The sequence below is a fragment of the Mandrillus leucophaeus genome, unplaced genomic scaffold, assembly GCF_000951045.1.
Source record: "Mandrillus leucophaeus isolate KB7577 unplaced genomic scaffold, Mleu.le_1.0 Scaffold82, whole genome shotgun sequence".
NCBI lineage: Eukaryota > Metazoa > Chordata > Mammalia > Primates > Cercopithecidae > Mandrillus > Mandrillus leucophaeus.
In genome coordinates this window covers 4,234,592-4,246,385 of record NW_012108919.1, presented here as the reverse complement: position 1 = coordinate 4,246,385, position 11,794 = coordinate 4,234,592, and the positions used below count along the sequence as shown (strand labels likewise).

General features: G+C 46.7%; 1 protein-coding gene across 3 annotated transcripts in view; it reads right to left on the bottom strand.

Annotated features, from left to right (window-relative positions):
- The window catches only part of GMPR (guanosine monophosphate reductase), a 69,356-nt gene that overhangs the window by 23,665 nt on the left and 33,897 nt on the right, over window positions 1–11,794 (bottom strand). For all 3 annotated transcript variants that reach the window (XM_011967934.1, XM_011967935.1, XM_011967936.1), the window contains 2 exons: window positions 4,429–4,510; window positions 32–138 (listed from right to left, as the gene is read on the bottom strand). In XM_011967934.1, the coding sequence (XP_011823324.1) occupies window positions 32–138; window positions 4,429–4,510 (189 nt within the window). The remainder of the gene's footprint in view (window positions 1–31; window positions 139–4,428; window positions 4,511–11,794) is intronic.

Sequence of the window (11,794 nt, the reverse complement as noted above, 5' to 3'; positions counted from 1 at the left end):
ACCCCCGACCCCACCCCGGGCAGAGACTCACAGAGATGATGTGGCCCTGCAGGCCGTGGGCGGAGTCAGCACACTCAATGACGGCGCTCAGCTGGGGGTACCCCACTCCTGTCTTGGTGCGGGTGGTGCACACAGAGCCTGCACAGAGAAAGAAGTTGACCCCCGAAGAGATGGTTATACATGAGAACACTGTGACATGAAATGTGCCCCCATCACCTTCGCAGCCCCGCTCTAGTGACCAGGGTGAGCCTTTGTGGCAGAGCAGATGTGGGGAACGGGCTGCCCACCTGCACGCCGGAGGTCGCTGTAAACCACACCGCCTGGTCATGTACCCCTTCAGTCCTCATCACTGTCACTGGCTGATGTCCCAGACATCGCCTTCCCCTCTACCATGCACCTGTCACTGCCACTCCTCCCTGTGGCATCGGCTCCCGTGCAGTGGCCAAGCACTGATCTCTCCACACTTAAACGCCTACTTCTTTCCACCTTTCCACAAATCTACACTCTGCTTTAAACAGCCTCTCACAATCCTCCCACAGCCTCGCAGCTTCTTTACCTTCAAACTTTGTCAAATGACTCACCTCTTTTAAGTCTCACTGCCTGGACTGTAAAATGCAAAGAGAAACACAATCTCCTGGGGTTGTGACAGAGGGCAGATGGCACAGGGAGGGGTACCTCTTGGCCCAGGGCCTGGCCTGCAGCAACCACACCCTTCACACCCTCACCTGCTCTCACTCAGCTCTGTGCTCCACAGAGCCCAGCTGCTTGTCCATCTCCCTCCTGGCTGCCCCGCCTCAAGTCCCTTGCAGCCCAGCCGGAGGTTCACCTCCAGGGCAGGGCTCACACCAGCACCCTCCTGCCTGCCTGTGCCACAGTCAGCCCCAGTCTTGGTGGTTCTCCCAGTTAGGTCCAGGCCAAGTCACACTCTGACCTTTTTATCATACCTCCCCTTATTCAAGCTTCCCAGTGCCCCCGCAGCACCCCACTTTACCCAGATCAGCAGAATCCAGCTCCACCTGCTCCCCTCCCTCCCCACTGCTTCTCCAGTAGGGCAAGTTTCTTCCCACCATAGGGACTCTGGACACAATGTTCTCTCTCTCGGACACTCCCCTCTGTACCAGCCGCCCAGCCAACCCCTTCTCATCTTTCCAGCTTCTTCTTAAATGTCACTGCCCCAGGGGAGTTGTTCATCGCAGTTTCAAAAAGAGGCATTTCAATCAGGATCTGTGTGAGAATGTTAAGGGTCTGTCTTCTCTACTGGGTGGTCGGCTCCATGGACATTCACTGTTGTTATCAGGTGCTGAGAACACAGCCTCGTATATAATAAGGCACTATAAATAGTCACTGAAAGAATGTGTGGACTCAAGAATGAATGAGTCACCTACATCCCTCTCTGCACTGCCACTCACTCAGACCCTCCCGGATGTCTTGTGTGCATGAGAGGGCGCTCTGAGGACAGGGTAAAGGTAGACGTGAACTCCTCCCTCCCACCAGACCCGGGGGTGAGATGCTTTGAGGCCCAGCCTCCTCTCTGGCTCCCGGCCACCACTACCTTGTAGGATGCTAATTTCTGTCAGGGGTCTTTAGGGACAAGATCAGACAGAGAAGCATGTCTGTGTTCCCCAGGCCTAGATTTAGCAGAGAAACCAGGAGAGACAGGGCAAGCCCCTCTCCTGCATCAGCTGTGGGGCAGAGTCCACGGAAGTCCTATAGCTTCCTGTGTCCTGCTATATGTCACTCACAGTCCCGGAGCCAACAAGTCTCATTCCCACGAAGGCGCCTTCCCTCCGCCCTGCAACCGGAGGTTGTGCAGAATAAGAGGTTTAACCCCTGGTTCAGCCTCAGCTTTTCTCCTCCTCTCCCATTCAATTGCTAGATCCGGGGGTGAGGGCCTCAGCTGCAGTAGGCCTGGGGCTCTGATCATAGTGAGGGCCCTATAAAGGGTAGACCAGTTGCCTTTCTTGGGAACAGCCAAGGAAGAAGCTTTAAATAAGGCACAGGCGGTTTTGATTAACACCCAGGTGAAAAAAGTTGGCACATATTTTCTCCTGACTAGAGGGGCAGGGAATCCATTTCTGATGCTTTTTTCCCAGTTCCCAGGGGTTGCTCAATAATGAATGAAGTCTATCAATCAATAGACATCCAGTACTGCTATCATTTAGATATGTAATATGCAATGTTTTTACCATAAAGAATGTGTGAGACTTAAATATGGTCTCCAAACAATTTAAAGAAGTAGCTCCCATGCATCAGGCTCAGAGAAGGCCCCTTGTTCTCTTTAGTCACATCTGTTCTACACAGACAGCCAGAGGGGTGGGGAGAGAGAGTGAGAGCAGAAGGACAATACAGCTTCTGGGAAAATAGAATGCAGACACAAAGATGTGCAAGAAAACAAGTGTAGTAAATGCTCGAGATCACATCTAGAAAAGCTTTGAGAAGGCCGGGCATGGTGGCTCACACCTGGAATCCCAGCACGTTGGGAGGCCAAGGCGGGCGGATCACCTGAGGCCAGAAGTTCGAGACCAGCCTGGCCAACATGGTAAAACCCCGTCTCTACTAGAAGTACAAAAAATTAGCCAGGTGTGGTGGCGCATGCCTGTAATCCCAGTTACTCGGGAGGCTAAGGCAGAAGAATCACATGAACCTGGGAGGCGGAGGTTGCAGTGAGCTGAGATCGCACCACTGCACCCCAGCCTGGGCAACAGAGCAACACTGTCTCAAAAAGAAAAAGAAAAAAAAAAAAAAAGCTTTGAGAGCCAAGAAGCTTCTCACACACCTTCACATCCTATAGAGCACCCGCCCAACACAATGGGAGCTAGCAAACACTCAATACATATTTCCTTTTTTTTTTTTTTCCCTTGAGACAGGGTCTTGCTCTATCACCAACACTGGAGTGCAGTGGCACGATCTTGGCTGACTGCAGCCTTCACCTCCCAGGATCAGGTGATCCTCCCACCTCAGCCTCCCAAGTAGCTGAGACTACAGGTGCACGCCACTGTGCCTGACTACTTTTTAATTTTTACCTTGTATTTTTAGTAGAGACAGGGTTTCACCATGTTGCCCAGGCTGATCTCGAACTCCTGGGCTCAAGCAATCCACCTACCTTGGCCTCCCAAAGTGCTGGGATTACAGGCGTGAGCCACCGCATCAGGTCCATATTTCTGATTAAACAGGTGACTAGTGAGTGTCCCTGCCTTTGGGGAAAAAAAGAGTCTTCCTAGTTTATTAGCCTATTTTGATCTATTATCAGTCTATCTATTACAGCCTGCCCTAAGAGGAGGCAGCCTGGCAAGGAAGAACAGGGCCTTATCCTTTCTGTCTTTTCAATAATGATAGATACTCAGTAAAGACCTCTTCCCACTTGCTCAGAATACATTATTAACTGGCTTAAACAAGTGGCAATATGAAAAACTTAACCTTGAAAATATCTCTGTATGTTAAAAGCTTGGCCATTTTTATGAATCTACAGGGCTCTTCTTCCTAATATTCTCTTCATACACATCCAATTCCCTCAGGCTGATCACGGAGCCAAGTCACAGCTCAACAGCATCTCCAGTGCCTCCCAGCTGTGCGTTTTCCCACAGATTCCTCTCATGTTGGGTTAGGTTTGCTTCCTTTTTTGGTAGTGTCATTTGGGTGTGAGATTCTTTTGAAAAATCTTTGCTGTTTTTTAGTCGCAAGTGAAAATGTGTATCTTCTTTCTTGCTCCTCAATGTTAGTGTCTGGTTAATAACGGATGTGCATGGATGAATGTAAAACATGGCAGCTCATCTTCATGCATGGCAAAGAGGGCAAGCAAACAGTAACTCTGCCCCATGAGAAAATGGCACCACCCATGACAAGGACAGAAGGTTCCACCTTGTTCTTCTGCTTAAGATGCCAATGGGTGGTCCTAAGAAAGCACGCCTGGGAGAAGAACATGGTCAAAAATCTACATCTAATATGTATCAGGTGAGGAGCCAAAGTGATCATTACCTAGGCCATGGGTCAAGTTCAAATGTGGCCTCCTCACTGCAAGCTTATTTGCAATGTTTGGGGTCCTTCAAACCTTCACATAAACTGGAGTCATTCATGTTTATTAACTGTCTCTACAGATTCTTCACCTATCACTTTCCTCTTCAAGGTGCATGGGGTCATTAGTGAAATCTACGTTCTTTCCTTCCACATTGGTTCTGAAACCAAGCCTTCATATTCTAACCACACCCAAGTTCATTCAGAAGGTCCCTGGGGGCATCAAAAAGCAGTTCAATAATACTTTGCATCAGGGGCTTCCCTGAGAAGCTCAGTGATGCTTCCAGAAAAAGCGTGCTTTAAATATCTGTGAGTGAGTCATTCGTGCATCCCCTTCTAGTGATCTCCAGTCCCCGCAAGCCCCAGATCCCATTCTTCCCCACACACGCCCTCTGCCGTGCTCCTAACAAGTCTTACCTGGTCCAACTCCCACTTTGATGATATCTGCTCCGGAAAGAATAAGCTCTTCTACCATTTCTCCTGTCACCACGTTCCCTGCCTGAGACAGAAAGAATACAGCTCACGATCGTGAACTACTATTGCTGGTATAAAGGTGAGGAACTCCACACCCGAACATGAGGATGTGCACGTCCTAAAGCCACCACGCAGCTGGAGGACAAAAAAGGAACACAGAATTTCATACCTGGAGACCACTTTTGGGAAAGGCCCCTTGGGTGAGCTGGTGGCATGAGAAGATACAGCATTATATGATTTAAGGACTAGAAGAGACCTTAGAATGGCCAGGTCAGGGCTTTTCAGACATCTCAGCAATCAACAACAACAAAAAAAATCTTAGAGGGGGCTGGGCGCAGTGGCTCACTCCTGTAATCCCAGCACTTTGGGAGGCTGAGGCAGGTGGATCATGAGGTCAAGAGATCGAGACCATCCTGGCCAACATGGTGAAACTCCATCTCTACTAAAAATACAAAAATTAGCCGGGCTTGGTGGTGGGCGCCTGTAGTCCCAGCTACTCCGGAGGCTGAGGCAGGACAATTGCTTGAACCCGGGAGGCGGAGGTTGCAGTGAGCCAAGATCGTGCCACTGCACTCCAGCCTGAACGACAGAGCGAGATTTTGTCTCCAAAAAAAAAAAAAAATCTTAGAGGGACCCCAAATATAAAAAGTCAGCAATGAAACACTCTCTTGGTAATTAAAATCTTTAGTGTTGCGCAAAAAAATGTTTCACAGTTTGCAAAACCCCTGAAGAATCTCTGTGGAACCCCAGAGAGTCAGAATTAGAAAAACACAGTTAAGAAAATAGAAGTGTGCCCCATTCTCTAGGGCTGGGATTCCCATCTAGACAGGAAAGGGCAGAAGAGCCCTCATGGACCACATAGCATCTGCACGTGCTCAGTTTGCAGAACATGAAACTTTGGCCTAAGAATAAACACACAAGCCTCCAGGAAGTGGCAGAATCTATCAAACAGAAGGCTGGGTCTGGTTTGGAAATAGTACAAGTTCTTTCACTGCAGGAGTCTAGGAGTGCAAAAATAGCCCTTTTTATTACAACTCACTGCCCTGTGGATTCTTCAGCCAGTATATAGGATACTTGGCAAGATGCCCTGGCTGAGTTTTCACAACTGTGCAAAGTCATATTTTGCAAAATGAATCCTTACTCATTTCACTCATGTTTTTTGCACTGAAGTCCAAGTGTCTTCCCTCTGAATTGTTTCCCAAGGGAATTGCTGAATTGCTTCCCAGAGGGAATTTTTCTTTTTTAACGTAGACAAAGTGACTTTTAACTTCATATAAAAGGATGTGGGGAAAAGGTGATGAGGAAGGCTCAAAGCTTTAATCCAAACAGCAGCTGACAATGGAAAAATCACAGATGGCCCAGAAAGAGGACTACAGGTAGATTACAGAATTAAAATTAAAGTTATACTCCCCAAAAGTGAAAAAACGTAAGGCAGAGCCGTCTACATAAAAACTAAAAACTTGGCCAAGTGCAGTGGCTCACGCCTATAATCACAGCACTTGGGAGGCTGAGGTAAGTGGACTGCTTGAGCCCAGGAGTTCGAGACCAGCCTGGGCAACATAGTGAAACCCCGTTTCCATGTTAAAAAAAAAAGAAAAAAAACTTACATATACATAAACACAGATATTCATACAATCAGCAAATACCCAGGTAGAGAAAAATATCTACGATTTTGACAAAGGGTAACATATATAAGAGCTCTTAACATAATAAGAGCTCTTACAAACCTGTAAGAAAAAAGCTAACACCTCACAGAGTAAGTGCCAAAAAGACATGAACATACTACTGAAAGAAATAAAAGTGGCTAAGAAAAATGGAGAAAGTGTTCAACCTCCCGAATAACCAAATGTAAACTAAGGTACCAATGAGGTACTACTTTTCACTTAACAAATTATCAACAGTTGTAAACAGTAAACACTAAAGAGAAAACATCAGACGGAATCTCTCTTTCTTCTGGGAAAATTTATCGTAGTATGTTTTCCCAGAAAGCAATTTGTCCATATAAAAGAAATATGCACTTCTTTGTATTCAATAATTCTTCTAAGATTCTCTCCCAAGGAAATAATCATACGGGTAGACAATCATTTAACTACAAAGATGTATTCTCTGTAACAGTGCAGAACTGTAAATACATTCCCCAAAATGGAATGATCCAACAACCCATCCATGTGATGTTTTTAAGAGTGTTTTTTTTTGTTTTTTGTTTTGTTTTGCTTTTGAGACGGAGTCTTGCTCTGTCACCCAGACTGGAGTGCAGCGGCATAATCTCACTGCAATCTCCGCCTTCTGGGTTCAAGTGATTCTCCTGCCTCAGCCTCCCTAGTAGCTGGTATTACAGGAACACTCCCCACTGTCCAGCTCATTTTTGTATTTTTAGTAGAGACCGGGTTTTGTCAAGTTGGCCAGGCTGGTCTTGAACTCCCGACCTCAGGTGATCTGCCCACCTTGGCCTCCCAAAGTGCTGCAATTATAGGTGTGAGCCACCACACCCAGCCTAAGAGTGGTTTAACAGCGTGGGAAAAATGCTTAAATGCTTTTAGTATAATGTTGGGAGAAATAGAATCTCAATTTTGTTATTAAAAAAGTATGTGTGAGTATGAAAAAATACACCAAAATGCTAACAGATGATGTCTAGGTGAAGAGATGATCTAACTTTTATTATTTTCTTCTTTAATCTTTTCTGGATTTTATACTAGGAAGTGTGTTACTTTTATAATTAAATGGGGGCAGAAGTGTTTAGTTTTGTTTTTTAAAGTGCGAGGAACAGCATGAGCTCTGTCCCTGAGAGAGACCCTAACAGGAGCCTAAGAAGCAGGGCACGAGCTCCAGTTCTTCCCCAGTGGCTGACTCGCTAAACAACCAAATCAAACCACAAAAACTTTAGAGAAGCTACTCGAAGCTCACCACACATTTTCTTTTCTTTTCTTATTCTTTTTGAGACAGTCTCATTCTTGTCTCCCAGGCTGGAGTGTAGAGGCACAAACATGGCTTGCTGCAGCCTGAACATCCCTGGCTCAAGAGATTCTCCTGTCTCAGCCTCCCAAGTAGCTGGGATTACAGGCATGTGCCACCACACCTGGCTAATTTTTGTATTTTCTGTAGAGACAAGAGTTTCGCCTTGTTGCCTAGGCTGGTCTCAAGCTCCTGAGCTCAAGCAGATCTGCCTGCCTCAGCCTCCCAAAGTGCTGGGATTACAGGCATGAGCCACCGCACCCAGCCACAATTTCATTTTCAATGTGGATTTCTTTTCCCCAATCTGGCGCCATCTATGAACCATTTTATTTTTAAGGGGCTACTTTAGACAAATTAATTCAAGTCAGCTCACCATAGACATACCAGGTACAACCAGGTAAAGTCAAAGTAAGTTCTACTTACTTATTTAATTATTTATTTTTAAAACAGAGATAGGGTCTTGCTATGTTGCCCAGGCTGGTCTCTAACTCCTGGCCTCAAGTAATCCCCCTGCCTCTGCCTCCCAAAGTGCTGGGATTACAGGCATGAGCCACCTCAACTGGCCAAAGTCAGTTTAAAAACATCAAGAAGACTGACACCGCTTTAGTAACCAGAAGCTTGTGCAGATGTCTCTCCAACCCATCAGCTACCTGTGTGGCTGCTGAATCTGTCCACGGTCCAAATGTGGTCACTGCTACTGTGTGGAAAAACCCAAAGTGATTATGAAATGCCTCGACCATGAGGCACAGCACAGCAAGAATGCTGCCAGGAGGACGGGGAAGTTTCCATCGGGAGGAACAAAAAGCTGTCAATTCAAGTTTGAAATCGAGAAGGGCAAAATAAGGGAAAAGAGGAAAAGTCCAAATCAGAAATGAGAAGACGACAGGAGTGTGGTCAGCCTTTAGTGAAGTCCCTGGTGTGCCGTCAAGCAGCCTCTGGGAATGGGGTGTGATAACCGGGGCCAGGAAGCAGCTGGTCAGGGTGATTAAGTGAGGAGTCTCCTTTATCTTGTCACGAAGCACCTTGGGTGTGAAGTGGAGGACTGTCAGAATGGGACTGTGTGTAGCAGCACAGCAGGCTCAGTCACCCAGGCAGTTCATGCACGTTCATTTCTTGGGCAGCCATGACAACATGGAACCAATGAACCCTTGTCCAGAGCACTGAAGCAGGCAGACGGAGGTTTCTGCCAGTCAACCCCTCTTCCTAGGGAAGCCAAGAATGTTTCGGGCTCCCCCATGCTCTAGAAGGCAACAACTGCTCCTCTGTGTCAAGGAGAGGTTGAAGGTCGTGGAAGAGACAAAAAAGTAGCCAAGTCAAGACTTCAACTACTTTTGTACCATTTTTTTAAAAGTTGGTATGGTCTGAATGTTTACGTCCCTCCAAAATTAATGTGTTGACATCTTTACCCTCAAGGTGGTGATATTAGCAGGTGGGGATTTGGGGAGGTGATTAGGTAGGTCATGGGGGCGGAGCCCTCAACAACGGGATTAGTGCCCTTCTAAAAGAGGCCTGAGAGAGATCCACACGAGGCGACAATGAAAAGACGGCCATCTATGTATAAGCCAGGAAGCGGGCCCTCACCAGATACGGAATCTGCCTTGATATTGGACTCCCTAGCCTCCAGAACTGTGAAAATAAACTTCTGATTTGTATTTTTATTTATTTATTTTTGAGACAGGGTCTCACTTTGTTGCCCAGGCTGAAGTGCAATGGCGCAATCACAGCTCACTGTAACCTCAATTTCCCAGGCTCAGGTGATCCTCCCACCTCAGCCTCCCAAGTAGCTGGGACTACAGGCATGTGACACCACGCCCAGCTAGTGTTTTGTATTTTTAGTAGAGATGGGGATTCTCCATGTTGGCGAGGCTGGTCTCAAACTCCTGGGCTCAAGCAATCTGCCTGCCTCAGCCTCCCAAAGTGGTAGGATTACAGGTATGGGCCACCACACCAGGCCAACTTCTGATTTTTATAATATAAGCTATTCAGTTTATGGTATCTTGTTACTGCAGCCTGAACAGAATGACAAAAGTTCTCTGGGCAAAAATAAAAACAAAAACTGCTTTGCCCCAATTTTTCCAGCTTTCCTTTAGGCCTCAACATCTATGGCAAAATAAGTTCAGAAAGATCTGGGGTCAAATGCTGGACCTCCCTCATTACTTGGTACTTCTGAGCAAATCACTTCAACTCAGAGTCTCCATTTATCCTGCTATAAAATGGGGGTGGATGCACCCACTTTAATCCTTAAAAGATTTACAAAGGAAGTTCTCTCAAATTCTGAGCACAGGGCCCAGCTCTTGGTGGTGCTTTACAAATGTTAGTCCCTCCACTTAAGAGTGCTTTCTGTTTATTGCTCCTTTACCCATTCTTTTTAGTTTTTTTGTAATTGTGGTCAAATACACATAACATAAAATGTACTAGGTACAAATTTTACATATAGAAAATAAAAATAAAATTTTTGTTTTAATTTTTTTTTAATTTTTACATGAAGGTACTTAGTGCCACTGAGCTGTACACCTAAAAATTAATTTTATTTTAAATTATTTAATACAAAATTTATTTGTTAATAAATAAGTTTTTAGCTGTACAGTTCAGGGGCATTAAGTACATTCACACTGTTGTACAACCAACACCATTATCCGTCTCTGGAACTTTTTAAACATCCCAAATTGAAATTCTGTACCCATTAAACAGTAACTTCTTCACCCACTTTTTACTAGTTTTTCTGGGGTCCTCTGGCAAGAAAAATCCTTTCCATGGGATGGTAACAGGCAAGGGTTGGCAAACAGGTAGCAGGTGGCTAGATTTGGCCCACAGGCTGTGATGTGCCAATCCCTAACATAAAAAGAGAAATATCACCAGGCACGGTGGCTCACGCCTATAATCCCAACACTTTGAGAGGCCGAGGCAGGTGGGTCACCTGAGGTCAGGAGTTCGAGACCAGCCTGGCCAACATGGTGAAACCTCGTCTCTACTAGAAATACAAAAATTAACCAGGTGCACTACTCAGGAGAATCACTTGAACCTGGGAGGCAGAGGTTGCAATGAGCCGAGGTCGCGCCACCACACTCCAGCCTGGGCAACAGAGTGAGACTCCGTATCAACAATAACAAGGACAACAACAACAAAATGGAGTATCAACCCCACTGACTGCTCCCAAGCACATGGAAAATGTCCCACTACCTGCCGGTGGAAACATAGTTGATATCAAGGCAATAGCCACGTTAAACTGAGTTTATTATGTGACTCTTCAGAGATTACATCACCTTCCTAGCTTTCAGCTATGGTTCCAGAAAGTGGGTGAATACAGAAAATCCAGGGAACACAGCCTGAGAGGTACTCTCAGCCATATACACCCCTTGTACCTCAGGGGAGGCACACTCGACTGGTGAAGCCCCAGACCTGCCCCAAGCTTTCAAGAACATTCAAAGGATGTGTCCGTCTCTCTGTGAAGAGGTATAGAGTGGAAATGTCTCCGTGTGGCTCAGAACCTTAAGAATGTGGGCAGGCCCATGAGCCACCAGTCACGCATGGAAACATCAGGGTCCAGCCGTGGAAATCTAGCCCATGGCTCCCGGAGATCTGCCCCAAGCGGCTGACACGGCATTGCCCCAGTGGAGTAGAGCTTGGCCTCTATCTAATCTTAACAGATTAGATCTCAAGAACCTATTTCCTCCAGACCAGGTCAGAAAGAGCCACCAGCACAAAAACACTTCCCAGAGCCAACACAGGGACCTCCAAGTCCCAGTGTGTCCAGAATTGGTTCCTTCCGGTGGGTTCTTGGTCTTGCCAATTTCAGGAATGAAGCTGCAGACCCTGGCAGTGAGTGTTACAGTTCTTGAAGATGGTGTGTCCGGAGTTTGTTCCTTCAGATGTTCGGATGTGTCTGGAGTTTCTTCCTTCTGGTGGGTTTGTGGTCTCGCTGACTTCAGGAGTGAAGCCGCAGACCTTCTCAGTGAGTGTCACAGCTCTTAAAGGTGGTGCATCCGGAGTTGTTCATTCTTTACAGTAAGTGTTACAGCTCTTAAAGGTGGTGCGTCTCGAGTTGTTCATTCCTCCAGGTGGGTTCGTGGTCTTGCTGACTTCAGGAGCGAAGCTGCAGACCTTCACGGTGAGTGTTACAGCTCTTAAAGGTGGCGCACCCAGAGTTGTTCATTCCTCCTGGTGCATTCGTGGTCTTGCTGACTTCAGAAGTGAAGCTGCAGACCTTCGCGGTGAGCGTTACAGTTCATAAAGATACTGCAGACATAAAGACAGTGCAGACCCGGCTGGGCGCGGTGGCTCAAGCCTGTAATCCCAGCACTTTGGGAGGCCGAGACGGGTGGATCACGAGGTCAGGAGATCAAGACCATCCTGGCTA